This window comes from Etheostoma cragini, chromosome 22, assembly GCF_013103735.1.
Source record: "Etheostoma cragini isolate CJK2018 chromosome 22, CSU_Ecrag_1.0, whole genome shotgun sequence".
In the NCBI taxonomy this organism is placed as follows: Eukaryota; Metazoa; Chordata; class Actinopteri; order Perciformes; family Percidae; genus Etheostoma; species Etheostoma cragini.
In genome coordinates this window covers 21,034,063-21,054,310 of record NC_048428.1, presented here as the reverse complement: position 1 = coordinate 21,054,310, position 20,248 = coordinate 21,034,063, and the positions used below count along the sequence as shown (strand labels likewise).

General features: G+C 41.9%; 2 protein-coding genes across 4 annotated transcripts; both read left to right on the top strand.

The window, feature by feature from the left end:
- Positions 1 to 158: 158 nt before the first annotated feature.
- Positions 159 to 5,499, top strand: LOC117938321. Of its 3 annotated transcripts, none has more exons than XM_034862864.1 (7): positions 159 to 412; positions 547 to 702; positions 2,545 to 4,023; positions 4,151 to 4,252; positions 4,701 to 4,790; positions 5,196 to 5,239; positions 5,396 to 5,499. In XM_034862864.1, the coding sequence occupies exons 1-6, from the start codon at positions 406 to 408 to the stop codon at positions 5,225 to 5,227; spliced, it is 1,866 nt and encodes a 621-aa protein (XP_034718755.1). In that variant the 5' UTR covers positions 159 to 405; the 3' UTR covers positions 5,228 to 5,239; positions 5,396 to 5,499. The 3 variants fall into 3 exon arrangements, with proteins under 3 accessions (XP_034718755.1, XP_034718751.1, XP_034718754.1); XM_034862860.1 differs by having other exon boundaries at positions 5,196 to 5,249; positions 5,393 to 5,499; XM_034862863.1 differs by having other exon boundaries at positions 5,196 to 5,251.
- A 2,006-nt stretch (positions 5,500 to 7,505) lies between these two features.
- LOC117938160 lies at positions 7,506 to 12,920 on the top strand. Its single transcript, XM_034862633.1, has 4 exons — positions 7,506 to 8,055; positions 9,085 to 11,217; positions 12,132 to 12,218; positions 12,711 to 12,920. Exons 1-4 carry the CDS (start codon positions 7,815 to 7,817, stop codon positions 12,737 to 12,739), a joined length of 2,490 nt encoding a protein of 829 aa, XP_034718524.1. The 5' UTR covers positions 7,506 to 7,814; the 3' UTR covers positions 12,740 to 12,920.
- The last annotated feature ends 7,328 nt before the right edge of the window (positions 12,921 to 20,248 follow it).

The window sequence follows — 20,248 nt, the reverse complement described above, 5'->3', positions numbered from 1 at the left end:
TAGAATTAAATAAAAAGGTAGGCCGACGTCTATATACAACTAGTAAAAGGGTAAATAAACTGTACAAGACATTTGAATATTATTTGAGAGTTGACCGCGTTTCTGTTGCACTGAAGTACTACATTTGAACCAGGTTTCCAGGCTTAACAGACACGGCATGCTAATTTGTCCGTTGGCAGCAGCAGGTGTTTCCTATATGGCTAATTAGCGGAGATGCTTCGGCGTTTGTAAGCAGAACGGCATGTGGACCCGGGAGTAAAGACGACTCTACCGCTGCTTGTTTATCGAAAAATTTGACTGTAATATTCACCTTTAATTTTTCGAAGCCGGGGGATGTTTATTTGGTTGTTTTCATCCCTCCGCTGTGTTTTATTTCTGACAGGTTGAGCAAGCAAGGCAGAGAAAATGGACGGTAAAGATTTCCTTAACTCCATAACTACATGCTGATTGCACAGTTGAGCAGTGAACGCATCATTTCTGACCAACCTCAAAGAGCAGAGCGATGTAAATGTGCTTGGAAATAATCTAAACTACTGTCTCCTGTAGATGGAAGCAAACAACCACACACATTTGGGAGCGGACAGCCGAGAGCTCCACACCCCAGACCTTTCTTCTACGTCCAGCCTCCGTCCCAGCCTTACCTCTACCAGCAGCACTGGCAGATGAGCAACCCGTACACTCACTATGGCGTGCCTGGAGGAGGTATCAAGCTCTTAAACGATGGTTTTGTTGTTGTAGTCCTCCAGCAGGGGTGCAAGAAGTAGGCCTTCTCTGATCTTGTGCTAGAAGAGGGGTCTTTAACGTGTTTTAGGCCAAAGACCCCTTAACAGAAAGACAGACGGAGCAGGCCCCCCTACTACATATATTGTTGGCCTATGCATGATTTGGGTAGGGGTCGAAACCGGAACTGGGTTTTCAGTTCCAATACCGATTATTAGTGGTTTATGAAACCGATGACGGGTATTTGGAACCGTTATACATTTATATTAAAAAAAAATTAAAAGTTTAAGTCAAAGTTAACATTTGGGAGTGTTACAATTTCCTACACAAGTTTATCTAAATGCTGTAACTCTTGTGTTGTCCTCCTGGGTCAAAAACTGACACAGCTTTGACTTATGTCACTATTTTTTAGGCTTTGTTTTTTAGTTTTCCATAACACCACCTTACTACCCCTAGTTATACACTACTTTTGTATTTCATGGTCAATAACCCTCATGTATATAAAAATTATACCTAATATGTGAGTTAAAAAAACTGAAAATATGAATTATTTTGACTAATAGTTAAGATCAGAGGAACGAACAAATGAGTTTCGTCAGGAATGAAAGTGAATGTATTGAATCCAATCCATTTTTTGTGGTAATTTGGTTAAAAAATGCCATATTTCAGATATAGACATTTTTTAGAGGGGTCAAATTTGACCCGAGGACAACAGGAGGGTTAAGCAAATATTTAATAGAACTAAAACTTGAAACGTAATGCTTTGCATGACGTTTAGTGTCCCAAATTCTACTAATGGCCACGCCAAGACCTGCATTTGACCACGTGTGGTTGAGGTTATGACAGCCGATTGGTCGGGAGATAGAACCTGTACAAATGGGGTTACATTACGGGGAGTTTATGACACTAAACTACATGTATAGCAAACCTAATAGGCTACACTAACAAAAAATGAATAAGTAAAAATAAAAAGCTTTCTGAAGTTAAATGAGGCCAACAGTTGGTTATTACAAACTGCTTACAGAGCCGTAGCGGAGCCAAAGTAGTGCACTTTATAGTTAATTAACTTTAACAGTTATCAGTAAAATTGAACACAGATAATCTGCATGCAAATTTAATTAGTAATGTATATTTTAATTTTGGAAAGAATTAACTTTCAACGTTACATAGATACTGTAGATATTTAATGATTCCAATAAAATAGGAAATTACAGTGTTACAGCATTAAAATCAGTCGCACAGACTATAAATATAAATGAAATACAAGGATACGACATACATGCATACATGAAATATAAGGAATAAAATGCAAGAACAAATATTTGTGTTTTATGTATATGTGTGTATATATATATATATATATATATATATATATATATATATATATATATATATATATGCGCACACGCAAGTTGGGAATACAAAAATGAGCAACTGCTTAAATAGTATGAATATTTTACCATAATTTTGCGGCCCCCCTTCTCTAACTCTGAGGACCCCCTAAGGGTCTTGTATCTCTGTTCTAGCGTAAAAGTGAAGTAGGCCTTCTTAAGTTAAAGTTGTACTTGAATGAATCAGAAAAAGGCTTTATTGCCAAGTATGTAACTTACAAGGAATTTGCCTTGGTGGTTGGTAATCACATTGAACATGAACATGATATAAACACTTGATACCGGTACAAAACAGCTGTTTAACATCTGAATCAAGAGGCTGCAATTGAGTGCAGACTGTGCATAATATCCAGTATATATGTAAATCTGGGCTACTTGGTAACATTTTACAACTAACTGTATTGGTTGCCTGTAATTTGTTTATATTCCCCAGGTTTTAACCGTCCCTGCATGCCCCCCTACCAGTACATGCAGTATCCTGGGTTTATGTTCCCAAACCCATTGTTTGCTCCGTTATATCCAATGGATTACAGGCGAATGTTTGAGCCTCGCTTCCACGCGCCTCCCTGGAATGACATGCCTCGCCAGCAGCAGCAGCAGCATCACCCACAGACAAACTGGCGTAGAGAAATGGCCTGCTCGGAGGCCCAAACCGACCCCAGTGACGCCATAACCAAACTCATCGAATGCCTGGATAAAATCCGAGCCACTGAGCTGCGGGGCGCTGACAGAGAGCTTGACTCGGGTGTTGCCTCACATGCCTCGGGAATGTTTTCTCCGGGCGAAGAGAAGAAAAGCGAAGAGCAGGGTCCGATCCTGCCTTCAGCACCTGATGACAGCCACTCCGAGTCTCCAGCTAGGGTCTTCAGTGACTCCATAACAGCGGTGTACGACGGTGATTCCAGCCAAAGGAGCCTGGACGTCCTGAGTCCTCCGGGATGCTGGTCAGCAGGATTGGAAGAGGAGTGTCCTCTGGACAGCTCCTCTGTTCACGAAGAGTGTCCTGAGCCGGAGCAGCCGGTGACAGGCGAACACTTGCTCCCTCAGGAGAAAACACAGGTCGCAGATATCCAGTCAGATATCTCGGCGACTGATGAAAGTCTTCCCAAATGTGACCTGGAAGAGCTCCTGAAGCAGCCGACAGATCCAATCCTGCCATCTTCTTCCTTCGTCTCCAGTCAGTCGACACTCAAAGATGCCAAAAGTGGGGACGCAGTCTCAAAGACAGAACATCAGAAAGCTGATCCAAGCTACCAGATCCTCAGGCTGCCGTTTGAGAGCGTTCTGACACCTGGAGAGGCTGAAGGCGGCCGCCTCTCCTCCCCTACTGCTCCCTACTACTACAACTACCTATCTATGCAGACCACCCATGAGCGGATGAGCGTTCTCAGTCCATCTCTGGACGAGCTTTCCTCCCGAGATGAGATGTTCTCCACAGATCTGGACGATGCGGAGCTTTTCCCCAAACGTGTGTATGCAGGCAGGAAGCTGGCGGAGGTGGTGAGTGGGTCTCCGCACGCTGCTGAAGTGGAGGAAGTGTGGCTGCCAGGCTCAAAGAGGTGCATGTGCGCCTGCTGTGGGAAAAGCCTTGCAAAAGGGACAGGAAGGAGCAAAGTCCACAGCTCCAAGGTGTACAGGGAGGAAGCCGGAGACTCTGAGGAGGAGGAAAGCAGGCATGGGAGAGGGTCCCAGCAGCCCGTCAGAGTGGTGGTGAGGAAGCATTCTGCACCCAGGAAGGCCCATCCTGTCCTGCCCAGACATGCTGCAAAACCTTGGTATAAAAGAGGCCAACACAAAGATCCCTCTGATCCAGTGAACCAGGAGGAAGGTCATGACGTTTGCATTCATGAGCCGGCTGATGGCGAGATTGGAGAGGTGACTTGTAGTGAGCCGCAGTGCAGAACATGTCAGGGTAAGTCTAGGCCAGGGATTTTGTTTTTATCTTCAGTTGACTTGTTCTGATGGGCTTTAAAATAAATTCTTTTTAGGGTTAATAATGTAATCCTGTTAGAAATATGAATGTGTGAACGCTTTCGTAGACAGACTCTGCAGAGAAGATCCAACCACGTCGGACCAAGGCAGGTGGGGAGACCGGGACGTGATTCCCAGGAGGAGACAAGCGACCCCTCTGCAACGACAAGGTTGAACTCAGCCAATCCCATGCTCACTCTTCTCTTGAACCAACAAAGTTTACAGGGGCAATTATTGTGCATATTGAAATGTAACAAAAACATCTATCAGTCTGCCCAGATAGCTCATGCAGTTTAGTTATTCTGCAGGTTAGAGCAGTTGTAGTCATATAAAAAATTGTTGTAAAATGCACAACAGTCTAAAGTTTGGCGCCCACTACACTTTATAAAAATGATGACCACCAGCATCAAATATCCAAAATCACTCCGTTTAATACCTACTGCATATATTTATATTTCCTTTTGAGTGGTGTACCGCTATGCCACAAAATGGTGATTCACAAGCGTTTGAAGTAAACAATTTCATTTTACATACAGTACTTCTTCACTTATCCTTTTGTTCATTCTCCAAGTGAAGTTATTTTTGTGGCATTATGTTCTGCTCCTATCCTCTGGATAGAGATGAGTACTCAGAGGAAAGTGATGTACCACAGGCCAAGAGACGAGGACAACGATGACGACGAGCCGCCACCATTACACTGGGAAAGAGGTTAATATGATGACGCTGTCAATTCCATTTGCTTTTATAGTATCACTTCATAACAAGAGTTAAACCAGAGTGAAACCTCCTCCAACAGACCCAGGCTCTTGGTAGAGGGCGTGATGAACAGTGGCAATAATAATCACAAAAGAGATAACAGTGCCTAGAAGTAATTGATGGCATAGCAGGACACCGCAGAGCCTAACAGGGTGTAACAGAGCATTGCAGGTTGTGTAGCAGGACCACGGCGACATCTGCAACCATGATTTTGGTGCCACCCTTATCCCAGGAAACATGCTGGGTGAAGAACATAAGGACCCCGGGAAAAATAACGCCCTGGCTGGCAGCTGGCTATCAACACTGACCTGGCTATTGCATGTCCTTGAAGATGATTATTTTTTATTTTTTTTACAGGCTCTACGATGAGAGGAGAACCAAGATGTTAATGTCCCCAAAGTGTGTTGAACTGTAGGTGAAATATGCACACAGCTCTGCACAAGATGAAACCATTAACGATTTTATTTATTTATTTTTTTTTTTTTTAACATGTATTCAAACTTCTGTCTTGTTGAAACTTTGTCCTAATGAAATGTTGTCTTTTTCTTTCCCAGGTCCCCCCCAAAAGGTGTAATTGTTCCAGGATAATGTGTTAAATATTTAGAGCACCAGGTGAAATGCACTGCACGATGAAGCCTCTTTTTTGGTTTAGATAAAAGTTTAAAAAAAATGCAAAGTTTCTGCAGTGACACTGCCTCGCACTTTTCATGATTTATGAATTTCACAAACAGGCAAATGGGCTGAGAGGTTGTGTGTTGCAGAAGGTGTGCCACGGTTTGGGGCCAGTCCAATAAAAATATTCATTATTTATGCTTTTTGTTGAATTATTTTACATGTTGTAACAATTCATATTATACTGGGAGATTTATACAAATTTTATAATGTGGGAACTTTTATGATTTTTTTATTTTTGGAATTGTTTCAATGTTTAAGTGACTTGCACATATACTGTGTGTGTGTGTGTGTGTGTGTGTGTGTGTGTGTGTGTATACATATTTAATATTTTGGAAGAAGCAGGTTTTGTCTGATCAGCATGCACTTTATCTGGATGACATGTAGTTAAATAAGGCTGAGGGTCAGAGCTCAAGCATTTGAGTTTTACACACATCTTTAGATATATTTTGTTAGTTTTTTTTTGCCAGTAACTCTGCATACCTAGTTACTCTATGTATGACTATACTGTAGATTTATAGCTATAGCAGCAGTAAGAAATGAATTTGCAGAGAGAGAGGTGCTGTCTAACCGTATGCCAGTTTAAAGAAAACTAATTTGGTGAAATTCCTTAATCGGCATTTTTGTTTAAGCCAAAAAGATGGACTTGTTTGGATAAAACAAGACATTAGAAGACATCACCTTGGGCTTGGGGAACCTGCGTTGTTCACTTTGCTATTTTCTGTCATTTTAAGATTATTTTTTTGGGCATTTTAGGCCTTTAATGGACAGGACAGCTGAAGTTGTGAAAGGGGAGAGAGAGGGGGAGTGACATGCAGCAAAGGGCCGCAGGCTGGATCGACCCGCTCTACCAACTGCGCTATCTGGGTGCCCTATTTTCTGTCATTTAATAGACCAAAGTCTAATCTGTTAACTGAGAAAATAATTTGAAAATGATTAGTTAAAGCCCTCTTACCTGCTAATCTTCGGGTGTTAATAGATGCTTTGAACAATCTTTTAGTAGGCTACACGTTATGTTTCACGGAAAGTTGAGGAAAATGGCACACGATCTTATAAACAACGTAGATATTATAGTAATGGATATCAAGGATTTTTAGTTTACTATAAGACTTTTTAGTGATGGTTTCTTTCCTTAAGGTACACCGCCCAGCGTCCATACACAGAAAACACGGAGCTGATTTAGAATCGATGGTCAAGTCAACGACCCGGTCTCAAAGAGCGTATTTATTCATCATGGATAGTTCCTTCCATAAATACTGCTCCAAGCTCCCAAACAAATTAATTATTGGCTCTTTGGGTCAAACCTGCTTCCCACCACCAAGGCGTGTGAACGTGTGCTTTGCATTTCAGAGACGCAGACTTTTAACTGCTCAACCGCAAAAGAAAATGAGCCTCACAAAGACGAAGAGTTAAAAGTGAAGTAGTAGTAGTAGAATGTTCAGGGTTCTTCTTCATCTAAAGAGGAAAGACCAGAAATGTGTATTAGATTGTTTCCTCGAAATTAATATTCGGTGATGAATGAGATATATATGATTATTATGATTATTATTTTTTTGTTATTTAAATCTGTTTGGGGGATTGTTTCATGAGGACAAGATCATTTGTATTTTTATTTTATTTTTTACTTTACTAAACTTACTAAGTTTTCGTGCTGGAATCCACCTTGAAATCCACCTTGAAATCCTACCCCCTGTTGGGATCAGGACAATCCAGTTTTTTGGGATCAAAGTTATCCAAATCCTACTGATACATTTTGAACAACACAAACTGAAGGTTTGATCCAGATTAAAACTAGGATTGGATTCCGTGATCTAATCCGATTTCAGATTCCTTCTTTCCCTTATGAACAACCCATTTTTAAGATTTGATCCAATCCGATTAGTTTACCTTTGAACAACTGGCCCCTAGTTTTAAACGAGCCAAGGCACCTATCCTGATCCACGTGTCTGCCTTTCCTCAGGTGAGTTGTTGCACTACAGTGGGAGGGAATCAGTGGGAAACAAACCCTTTTCATTGGCTTTAAACAAAGCTCATCAAACTAATTTGACAAGTGTCACCTGGTACCAAAATGTAGCCAATCAGTGCAGCATTTGACAAGCTCGCCTGTCTCATGAGGCCACGCCTTTGATTTCCAATTTAAAACATACCTTGGAAGCTGAGCTGGTTTCCCAGTTCGGTTAGCTTGTCCAGTAAGTGTTTTGTTGTCAGGAAATACACTGAAACAATCTGCTCTCTTGCTACAAATTTGCCACCAAAGAAGGAAACAGTTCAAGCTATTATTTGAACTTGAAGTGTTTGTCAGACATGGAGGCAGCCACATCTACCTTCCAACACTCTTTCGGTCTGGGCCCTCGGGGTCCAAACCCACCGTACGGAGCTCAGCAGGCTCCAGGGCCTTCAGGAGCTACGCGTCCTGAGGAGCTACACCACAAACCTTTCTTCTACATACAGCCCTCGCAGCCATACATGCCCATGCAGAGTATGCAGTGGCCTGTGCCAGTACCCATGCCTGTGTCCTACAACCCATACGCCTACCCTGGTTTAGGTAAGTGCCGAAAACATCCAAGCTTGTGTCTTGTTTTGGTTCAATGCTCCCTGAAAAATCTTCTGATGCATGTTATCTAGCAACAATCATTTGAGTTGTATGGACAGAACAATGGATGCAGTCAAGTGCTTTCAAAGGTCTTCTTTCTACATTTTCAGTACATGTTTATCTGCATTTTCTTTCTTAGTTAAATTAGTTGGTACATGTATATGGCCTCAGGCTGCCATTTTTATAGGCTACAAAATCACATTTGTTTTTTGATATTTTATGCTACATATGCACCAACCTTTTGTAAAGACATTCATGTGTCCTAGACAAGGTATCCTAAAGACTTGGTTGATCTTCTGGCTCCACCATTTGTGGTTTTTGAGTGAAATTCCTCAACAGCTGTTGAACTAAACCATTAAAGTTGTTCAGACTTTAATAATTTAAAGGATACATTTTAACTTTGATCATTGACTTTTCATCAACCACCATTATCGGGTAAATACATTTTAATTTGTCCAATCTTTTAGGACCAAAAACCTACAAAACTAAGGACATCAGCCCCAGCTGTACTTCGTGTTAAGTGCTAAACAGCTAATGTTTGCATGCTAAACCTAGAGGGTGAACAGGGTAGTTTCACATTGCCAGATCTTCACAGCGCTGGGTAGTAAGGTCTGGCTACAACCCAGATATGTTCTGGAATAGGAGGAAAAACGGTCCAGTTATGTAGTAAATGCCATAAACATTCTTTAAATCTTTACAATAATTTCCCGAAAGAACCAAGTAGACCGGCCTTGTTGCAAGATCCAAATTTTCTTCAAAACTTGCCATTTTTGGTGTGTAGCTTGCTAGCTCGAAGTTTGTTGTTAGATGCAAAGGGATTTTGAGAATGGCAACACACAGAGGGTGGGCTTTATCCTGGAAATGTGCTTCCATTGATCCCGACTATAAGCAAGGTAAACCTACCTGCTAACTATCAGCATCTTAGCGTTATCATTGTGAGCATGTTGGCATACTAATATTACTTTTCTTCTGCTTTTAAAGGGTATGGCATACCAATGATGCCCCACTATCAGCCAAATCCATACATGGAGCCACCTGGCTTTGTCATACCCCATACACACCTCCATTTAATGGACTACAGACGCATGCTCAACCCTCAGTATTACCAGACCATGGCCTATCAGTCCCGCAGGTTCCGCTACCAACACAACAGCCAGACCAGAGAAACGACCAGCTCTGAGGTTCAAACTGAGCCGCTGTCTGCAACCCAGAAGACGACCACTGCAGGCTCCAGCGACGCCGAGGTCCCCATTGGTCTCCCAGTTTGCAGCAATGACAACAACCCCAGTGCCCCCATCAATCAGCCCCTCATGCCAACTTTGGCTGTGCAGACCGGGGATCATTCCCTGGAGCTAAAGGACATGGCACCCTCGTCCACCAACAGGATGGCTGCAAATGGTGGCTTTGTGATTCAGACAGAGGAAGTAAGGATTGAATGCTGCACCACACCAGTGGGACTACAACTCCTGCACTCTCATGAGACTGCAGAAGTGTCCCACAGCTTTTCCCAAGATGGTGTCCAGTGCAGTAGCTCTGTCCTCCAGGGTCACGTGCTGCAGGACAAGGGACTCTGCCTTCCTGCAGCCGAGTCAGAGCAGGCACTCCAAGCTTGTCCTGACATCCTGTTAGTTGGGACGCCCAGCATTGATGAGAAGATCCCTGCTCTGGAGGAGTCCAGAGACCAGACGGACTCTGTGACTGTCCCCTCCAACTTGGGTTCCCGACCAGCAGCTTGTTGTGACGACGAGGTGAGCAGCGAGAAAGATCTAAATACAACGTCAAACTTCAAAGTCGTTCACTTACCATTTGACCCCGAGTACCTGGATGACCTGTGGAAGATGGAATCCAGTGTCTGGTCAATGGAGGAAACCTTGATTCCCTCCCCTGAATCGCTGATCATAAATGGCTACACAGAGTATCATAATAAATCCCTGGGTGGTGTAGCTGGAGTGCCCTCAGATGTGCTGATGGAGACAGAGGAGGCTCCTACAGACGAGTTTCTTCCCATGACTGAGAAGCCTTCGCTGGCACAGGATGAACAGAAGGGCATGGTCCCCACTGGGGAGAAGGATCCTGGGGATGACGTTGTGTCTGAAGCTGTGACAGATGTTCCTGTTGCAGAGAAAACCCCAGTGACAAAGTTGAGACACGGAGCAGACGTGGCTCTTGGACCCATTTTGCCGTCGTTGGGGAATTCCCCTCCAAAGGCAAATGGGAACCAACATAGCCGAGAAACTGATGTCCAGCATCAGCAGGACACTTCATTCGAGTCATTGCCCGCCTACCTTCCCTCAACCAACTGGATGGCTGACTTTGATAATGTCTACTATAGTCATAAGATGCCCCCAACTCCAAAAAAGCAGAACAGACCTCTCGGCAGCGGTGGGTTAGATGTGTCTACAAGGAGAAGAAAACTTCAATTCGAGTATAAAGAACAACAGATAGTCCGCAAGCCTAAAGAAAGGTACAAACCCAAAGGGAAGGTGGATCGGCGAAGCCTCTCTGATAACGAATGCTGCCTTAACAGAAATTTCAGTGAGAATGCATTTACATATGCGTCCAAGAGGGAGCAGCTTTGCTCCAGATGTGTGGCGAGGGGCAGCGTCTGCACGTCTGCCAGTCCAGGACCCGATGGACGCACCTTAAAAAGAAAAGCTGCTCTGGTCCAACAGTGGAACGACGCACCCTTACCGACGTGTGAAGCCTGTAAGTCTCACTCCAAGAAACGACTGATGAGAAGAGGTTCCGGTCCTGATGTCGGTGGGCCTCATCGTGGACACGACAGCGAGGGAGAATCTTCTGAGAACGGCTCATGTCGCCTTGGCTCAAAATGGAGGGCAGTGGATCCTCCCAGGAAGTTCAACAACCTCAAAAGGCCACTGGCCTCCAAGCAAAATGTTGAAAAGTGTCCCGCAGCGATGTACCCTAAGCTGAGGGAAAAGAACTGTGTGTGTAATGAGCCGCAGCACCAGTCTGTTGCATGGGAGAGGCTGCGGCACTGTCCCCACGGCAACGCCATCCGAGAGATGGATGAGAACTGCGCCGTGCCGGATTCCCTCCAGGACAAATGGAGGATAATGGATCAGATTTATCTGACACAGAGGTGGCAAACTGGTAGGCAAATTGTTTTGTTTTTGTTTGACACTAGCGGTGAACAGGGCGCATGCATGACCAGATATCACCATGGAGCTTTCCCTGTTGATTACTCCCGTTAAGACTGTTTTAGCATAACATGTTTTTTTTAAATGTTTAAATATGCAATGATGCATTATCTGGCTAAATGTGTTTTAATTCCCATATATTTCCAGAACAGAAACATGGGATAAAGCATGTTTAAATTTCTTGTTTCGTTTTGTTGACCTATTTGAGTCAAATCTTCACACAGGGGATTTTGGATATTTATTACTCCTTAAATTGGAAAGTACGGTCAACAGTCATTTAAAAAAATCCATGTTTTTAGCTATAAAATGTACTGTAGATATCAAGCTCTGAATGATATCTGAACAAACCCCTCTGGGAAATCTTCCAAATATGTTGGATAAGAATAAAAGTGGGACGTTTTGCTGCTACTGAAGTGGAGATTTTGGGCTCAGAGGCAAAGAACAAAACATTTTTTTTTTTTTTAAGATATAGATTGTGAAATTCAGACATTTTGAAGAAACTACAGGTGAACAGGGTAAACCCATTTAACTTACATATCATCCTGAAACTTCCCCAGTTGATTACTTGCATTAAGCCAATTATTTTTATTTAGTTTTTCTGACAATTTTACGTTTTAATATGCAAATGAGGCGTTATCTAAGGCCAACTTTTGGTGAATTAGGGAGAAATCTACAGACACAAATGGAAAAAGTGGTTAAATACCGAAGTGTATATTTTGGATCCCCCCCCCCCCCCCCCCCCCCCCCCCCACTAGTCTAAAGAAAGACATGTTATGAAAACAAAAGGGCCAGAAACCTCAACATTTGAAACATTTTAATACGTTGACATGCTGCTCTGTAACTAACTGTGCAAATATCACCCGACAGGAGGGAAGTCGTGGAAAGCAGTGATGCCTAACCCTGGCGGTGAAGCCAGATCAACACATTTTAATCACAAGAAATCACAATCACAAGGTATGCTCTGGTCACTTCACTGTACTCTAACATCCATGTTAACATTAGTCCGTTAAATCAAGGTCCACACAGAAAAGGAGGGAAGTGAGAATTCAATAAAATGTGCACTAAATGTCACAAAGAACATAGAAAAGGTTTGACTATGCAACATGAATGGATCCCTTCTTCAATTTCAAGAGACAAGTTGCCATAAACCTCTTGATTTGAGCCTGTACATTTGTACACGTATTACATTTTCTTACTTTAATGTATTCAGCAGCTCTCCTCTTGTCTCAAAGCCGTTCTCCACAATTTCCCTAAAGTCAATTTAAGGATCTACAACTTTATTTTGTTTTTTACTTTACACTCTAAGCCTTTTTACACCATTGCCTGACACACTGCCATAACCTGCGTGTTCCCAAAACTGTTTCATGGAGGATAGAATTCATTATATTTAAATATTGCCCAAATGTAATACTTTACATTTTGTGTAATTTACTTTTCTCTCCGCAGGAACTCGTAGGAATGACACCAGATGCTGATTTTGGCACAAGAGCACGATTCTACAAAGTGAAAACCACTTTATTTTTTTTAAATGTTGATGTACACTCAATTTAACTTATTTCCACATAAATGTAATTTATAAATGTATTGTATAAAATGTATTGTATAATCACAATGTTCACTATTTATTAACAATGAAATAAACACAGATTTATAATACTAGTTTGTTTTTTTTGCTGTAAAGTCGTGTTATTCCGATGTTTGCGGAGTAACTTTACAGTAAACAATGTAGTGAATACATATTTCCACTAGATGGAACTATTTATACATAAAATTTCACATCATCAGAAAACACTGAAATATGCTTTTGTGTTTATTGACACTAAAACAACATCTATAATTGCAGGTAAACTTACGAAGTATTTAAACTGAATTTAAATGTATATTTTTACAGAGTAATCCGACAGTTTCCATCTCTGATTTGCACAGAATTCATTAAACGGGCCCCTGTGATCCCATATTTGCAAAAGATGACCCGTCTTTATCTAGAGTGACTTCCAGTAAATGTTAATGTGTTTATGGTGATGTTCAGGTGTGTCCCCGGTGGTCCGGTAAGAATCAGAGCTGTGGTCTTTAGATAACGGAGTGGCCTGTAGCCTCCAGTCTGCAGCTCCTCTGACCGAGGCCGGCATATGACAGCCGGTGACGTGGACAAAGACACTGAATGGAAACGATTAAACTACACCTGCAATACTTGAGGCATGTGGTTAAAAGTGTTGGCTAGCATTGGTAGTGAAAAAACCACAACTTTCAGCTGTATTGTCAAGCGTAAATGTCTTAAAATGAGGCCGAGTAGTAATGTCAGTCTTTGTAGTCATTGTCCTACCTCCTCCACAGTGCGACGGAGGGTCTGGCCAGTCTGCACTGCATTCTGGGACGGGAGAAAACGTGTTCTGCTTTATTGGAATTTTTTTTTTTTTAACCCTGTCTTCCTGTCAAAATTGAAAATCAACACTTTGTTGAGGCCTCAACGTTTTTCACTTTCCCTTGTTTTTGTCACTTTTTTCCAACACTTTTTTGTTTGTTTTTCTTTCAATTTTTGTCACTTTTTTGACTTTTTCAACACTACGTAACACCAACGTATTCACTTTAGATTTAAAGTTATGTTTTGAATTTATGGTCAATAAACCTTCTTTATAGGAAATATACCTAATGTTTGAGGTAGAAAAGCAGAAATTGGGAATTATTTAGAATAAAAATTAAAGGAATGGATGTTGATGATAATTACAGACTGGGATATGTCAACTTTTACTCAATACTATTTCAAAAACACTTCAATGTTTTTGTTTCAAATGCTATAAAATTGAATAAGACGCCCCCAAATTAATGAAAGTAGAGATTTGTACTTGCCAAAGAGCGTTGTGTGGAAGTAATCATGTTATTTTGGGGAATTAAAAAGAACATTGATATAGGAAAACGGGTCAATTTGACCCGAGGACAACATGAGGGTTAACTGGAGAGACGAGGATCGGGGAACTTGTGCTGGAAAGGATTGATGTTGAAATCTTCAGACAGATTGAAGGAAGAGACCCAGTTGTTTAGGGCTCCCGTGGCACTGGCTACTCTCTGCTTCGTGTCCTTCACGCTCCCCCCGGGCGCCGTCCCTTTCCAGTACATGAGAGTGTGTCTTCCACAGTGTGTGAAAGAGACCTGCTATTACCAAACCTGCTTGTTTTGATGGCCGAACGTCCCTGCTGTGTGTTCAAAACATCTAATGCTCCAAAACCAATGCTTCCACATTAACAACCTCTCCCAGGGCTTTTCCTACATAGAGGAATGTTTGGCGCCCTCCCCAAAGAGCTTTTAGCCAGCCCCAAAGGAAAATCAATAGTGCCAAAATGATAAGCATTGAGAATAAAAACAGCATTTTAAATTCTCTCCAAATGTGTTTGAGAGCAATTTACCAAACAGCCGTTGAACAAGCAGAACAGAAACTTGAATTTGAGCGCTATTCTCAGTTTTCTCTAGTCAGGTTGCAACAGACTCTCCCAGTGATTTATCTAAACATAAATCAGTAAGCATGTTTATCTTAGGCATAATATACTGTACATTTTTATCAAATTGTCAGAAATAACAGGCACATAGATTTATGTCAAGTAAGGTAACACAGACCCATGGCTTAAAACCCGGTCTTCAGATCGGGATGGATGCCTTTCAGGAGAGACTGTCTGAAAGTCCCTGACTGTTCTGCAAAGCAATCGGAGCACAAAGGAACGTGTTTTCCTCTGCTGACCTTAGATCGGACTTTCGGAAACGCAAGTTTGAATTATTAAAACTTTAAGATAGTGAAGATTACACCAGCTGAACCATCAGCGTGCTAGCATTATCAGTGGGCCTCAGTGCAGCCTCACCGAGCTGCAAAGATGGCTGTCGATTGTTAGTCCCGTTTCTGATTACGTCAGCTAGACCTGGTCTGTTTTGTAAAATAAAAGTCGAATTAACAGTCAAAAAGGACATTATCAGTCACAGTATTGTGTGAAGGCTGCTGTGAACCCCGTTATTAAAGAGAACACGTAATGTCACTCCCCAAGGGTGAAAAAAATTCACAAACGTATTGAATTAATAATGAATTGTGGGACAGACCATTAGGAGTTTATGCAGTGTTCAGCAGGCCTTTGAGTCTAGGTAATGAAAGCAATTTTACTGACATTGTTCCCGATGAAACATGTAATGACATGTGCAGCAGTAATGGCTTTAGGGAGGTAAACACCAGGATGTAGAGCATTTTTCTGTGGTGTGGGAGTTGATTTTGCGTGTGTGTGTGATTTTCAGGGTCTCGCAACATGCCAACAACTGCTCGCTTTGCCTCTCAGATCGCTTTTTTCTTCCTCCATGGAGAGATGTGCACGGCGAGCCCACACAATGTGCAGCCTTCAAAGGGAAAGAAAAGCCCGCTTTTGTGCATTTGTGTTTGATACAGAGACAGAGACAGCCGAAAAAAGAAAGGCTTTTGCAATTTAATAACAACCCTTTTAAAGTGATTTCTGGCTAACGGGGACGACAGGTTCTTTGAAGCTAACTATGCGTGGCGGGGGAGGCCAGATGGGATGCGGAGAGATTTCCCCTCAGATGTGACAGTTTTAAGGTGGGGATGGACGGCGTGGTTGGGACGGTCTCTGAGCTCATATCTCGTCGATTGCGTCCTCACGCTGCCGTTCCATCTTCATGACGGCGGCATTATGGGTAGAATGTGAAAGGCCTCGGTGTGATTGGCTCCCGTGGGATTTACAGTATGAGTTGTGATGGGATCACATAAAGCTATAGGATAGGATAGGAGGATAGGCACATATATATATGTATATATATATATATATATATATATATATATATTTTTTTTTTAATATAGAACGACATAAACAGTCGCGGTGGCAGTGGGTAAACATCATGCAGTGGGCTGGTGTGAGATGATGTATTTGCATCAAAATGTCCTCTCTAGGATAGAAAGATGAAGAAAAAACGTTTTAAAGCTTCTAACTTCATGGGTTTCGACATTAGTTTCCATGAGCTTGGATACAAATTTGGATGTTTTGGTCATATCAGTGGCATCTTTTAAAGAGTTGGTTCACCCAGACCGCAACCCCCCTCGCTGACCTTGAGTGAGACAGTGGCCCAAGCCCAAAGTCCGGACTCACAGACCCACAGGAAACCAAATTTCAGGAACAGGAGTCATCTTCTTTGACCAGATAAAGAAAAGGAGATTAAAAAGAGCAAGAGACCGGCTTTTTGAACCGTGAAGGCCACCGTAGCTGACATAGAACTACTTTCTTCCAGTGTGACAAATTCCTTCAGATTTTATTTTGTAGTACCGAGTCACTAGGATGCTTATATCTCATATGTTTTATTTTTGGAAATGTAGTGGGGTAAAGGTAAAAGTTTCCAGAAATATAAATAACAAAAGTACAGATACGTGAAAATTGTACATAATTACACTGCGAACGTATTTGTACTTCATCACTTTACAACACTGACTCTGGGACAGAAAGAAAGCATGTGTTCCCATATATGCACCGGCTTTACACTCTCCAACCCGCCAAATGTGGGTAAAAATGAACTTTGGCGGGTGACATTGGGAAGTTATTGGCCAGTTTGGCCGGTGATGAATGAAGCAGACAACACTGCGTCTGTTTGAATCGGCCGGCTGCAGAAATGAGTCCAGGTTGGTCTGTTTTACGCCAAGAAATCTGGGGCCGTTGAGTCTGTCTTTGGCTCACAAACTTAATCTTACTAATAATTAAAACCTACATTTCCCATGAACACTTATGTCGTGATGTTTCAAACAACCTACCGTGTGCAGTATGGACTGCAAGCTACGCTGAGACGGAGAAGACAAATGGACCGGTGCCAAATGGACCAGAGGAGCTGAAAGTGAAGTAGTAAAGTTAGTTAAACAACTTGGCTGATGGCAAACTGATTGGCTGGTAATTTTAAAATCTTCTAGCTGTGTTGACCGGTGATCAAAAGTAATTTTAAATCCCTGCGTATATGCATGCATTAGTTTCTGAATTTGTGATGCATCATTTCTCTTTAAGGTCTTGCGTGTCAGTGCCTCTGTACATTGTGTGTGGGTGTGCCGTTGTAAATTCTTGAGATGCCTGTAAACGCTGTGCGAGGATAAGAGCATCCATTTTGCCTCCTTAACAGTTTGCTGTCAAGTCTTTTTTTTCTTCTTTTTTCTCTGGAGAACAGTGGAGTGCGTGACACACGGTTCAAGTGTTTTGAAATGCTCATCATCCACCCCGGCATCTCGGTGATGACTAAGTGGTATCAGGACACCAGATTACTTAGAGAGGAGAGAGCTGCTCTCAGAGACGTGATCCCAGCTCGTTTTTCAGAGAAATCAAACTAACCCAGAAAAGAAGGAGAGAGATTAGAACTTGGGGTTTACAGGAGTCAATGGGATTCAACACCTGTACTGTATTTCTACAGGTATTGACAGTTTATACTGCGGATGCAGGGTGCCTGATGTCCTTTGAAAACTAACTTGTTAATTAGTTGAAAATGAATGAACATTTGAACCCTTGTGCTGTTCCGTCTACCATGAACTTGTCCTTCTTGGTCAAAATTGGAAGTTAACTTTTTTTTAGACTGTTTTTCCTGTTATGTTGCTTTTTCCTCCATATGTTTTTGAGTTTTAAATAAAAAAAACTTAATGCATGTGACATAATACCTACTTTTTGAGTTAAAAAAAGCACAAGTTATGCATTATTTTGACTAATAGTTAAGATCAGAGGATGTTGAGTGAATCCCAGACTGGTTAATGTCAACGTTTAGTCAGGATACTGTTCAAAAGTCATTTGTTGTTTTTTGCTATAAATGCTATAAAATTGAATGAAACATCCAACGTTTAATGGAAGTTATCATTTTTTTTAACCTGCTAAGAATATTGTATGGTTCCATACAACGTACTCTACATCCATGCATCCATGATATTTTTTGGGCCATTTGGGTGAAAGAATCCATTTTTTTCTGATATAAAAAACTGTTAAAAAACAGATTAAATTTGACCAGGGGGCAACACAAGGGTTAATATAAAATTGAGTCAAAAAAGTACTAAAAATGTGTCTCTAGTGACAAACAGACACAGAATTATCACATAATGCAGTAGTTCTGTGAAGCTCTTCAGCCTCTCTTGTCTATAATTGTTCTTTTAACATTTCACTAAAAAGTCCCTTTTTTACATTAACACTGGTGCAGGCTCAGCTAACCACCGGGCCAACTTTTACTAAAACTGAGTCTTTTCTACACCCTAGCATTGCTACTTTGACTAAAGTAAAAGATCGGAGCACTTCTGCCACCACTTGCTTTTTCATAGAAATGAATTTGCTTCAAACCGTTACTGGGCTTAGATATAGAAGTGTTTGTGTGTCTGTTTGTGTAATTAAAGTTTCATTCATGTCAGTTTGTGTGTGAATAGACTGCACTTGTAAACTTGGATCCTTGTATCTGCAATTTGAGCTCTTCCCATTCCTCCTTCAGCCCGAGACAAACGTCCTGACAGTCTGCGGCTCCTGAAGGACACGATATATGCTTCTTTGAAGGATCCCTTCTGCCATCCAGACGCCTAATGAGGGGCCCGCTACGGCTGGCCACTCTGGACTGAGAGCCAGGGAGGGCAGCATCAGTCACTCAGTGGACCACACTGACTTTTTTGGCAGTTCAGCCCGTCAGTCAGCTGACGCAGTAACAAAAGCAACTCTATGAGCCCTTCAGCACCCCTGAACGTGTTCCCGGCACGTGTTTCAGCAAAATAATTGCTGGAAAAAAAACTTAGTGTCAATCTGTTGTGAGCTAAAGAGTTTCTGCTCCTCACAGCATCGTGAAACTAAACCTGGAATCCAGATGAGTAGATCATTCAGGAAAAAAGTCTGAGCCATTATCAGGAATTAGTGCTCTTCAGCCATCAATCAAAATCACATATATCTCTAACTTACTTAAGTTTTTGATGCTGCATGTGAGAACGTCTGCTTTTCCATAGATACATTTAATTTGTAATATAACCTCACCTTTGTAGTAATGTCCCCTGTGGCTCACCATCGTAGGAAGTTGTCCTCTTTTTCAACTGGATGTCTGTTATCTTCCGCTTGCAGCTCCTCAGATCTCTGCAGGGTAAATCCAGACAGCTAGCTAGACTATCTGTCCTATCTGAGGACTATGGTTACCTGGTCCTCAGATCTCTGCAGGGTAAATCCAGACAGCTAGCTAGATTATCTGTCCTATCAGAGGTTTCTGTTGCACAACTAAAACTACTTTTGAACGTTCTCATGTTCCACCAAAACAAGATTCTTCCAGAGACTGTTTTGCAGCGGCAAAGTTGCTCCGTCTGATGCTCAGCGTTGCCCAAGACGATTGTGATTGGTTTAAAGTAAAGCCCATAAGGTTTTCTCCCATCCTAGATGGCTGTGTGGACTAGCCAGACCCCCCTCCGCAGTGCCGTGGAGGAAGGTCTGGCTATGCATGACCAGGTCCCAGGTGATTTCCAGTCAAATCGAGTCCAGTCCTAAGTTAAGGGCAGTCCCAAGTCAAGTCCCTTTTATTTACACTCAAGATAAAGCACTCTTACCTGTAGTACACATGGGCAAGATTACATTGTATTACTTTATATTAACAGGTAACATGCAAACGTATGGATTCACGCAAGTCATCGGAATTATCATGCGTCAAGTCTCGAGTCATTACCTTACAAGTCCAGTCTCAAATTGTTTAATTGTGGTCAAGTTGCAAGTAATCAAAACGGTGACTTGAGTCCAAGTCACCAAGTCCACATCTCTGGTGGATGAAAGAAATTACCCACACAAAAATTGACAATTTATTATGGAAAAGATAATTATATAATAATAATTTGTATATATATGTACAAACAGTATATACATCTTTATTAATCCCGCAAGGGGAAATTACAGTGTTTTCACTCTGTTGTTATTCCACACAGGCCGGTAGCCATACATGCACTACATAGACAGATGTCAAAGTCGGGGGGGGGGGGGGGG

Excerpts from the sequence above, each read along its gene's own strand:
- LOC117938321 (XM_034862864.1), top strand. Across the intron at positions 4,024-4,150 it reads GCAGTGCAGAACATGTCAGG|ACAGACTCTGCAGAGAAGAT; the intron begins GTAAGTCTAGGC and ends ACGCTTTCGTAG. Across the intron at positions 4,791-5,195 it reads ACCATTACACTGGGAAAGAG|GCTCTACGATGAGAGGAGAA; the intron begins GTTAATATGATG and ends TTTTTTTTACAG.
- LOC117938160 (XM_034862633.1), top strand. The coding sequence starts at position 7,815 with ATGGAGGCAGCCACATCTACCTTCCAACACTCTTTCGGTCTGGGCCCT. Across the intron at positions 8,056-9,084 it reads ATACGCCTACCCTGGTTTAG|GGTATGGCATACCAATGATG; the intron begins GTAAGTGCCGAA and ends CTGCTTTTAAAG. Across the intron at positions 11,218-12,131 it reads GACACAGAGGTGGCAAACTG|GAGGGAAGTCGTGGAAAGCA; the intron begins GTAGGCAAATTG and ends ATCACCCGACAG.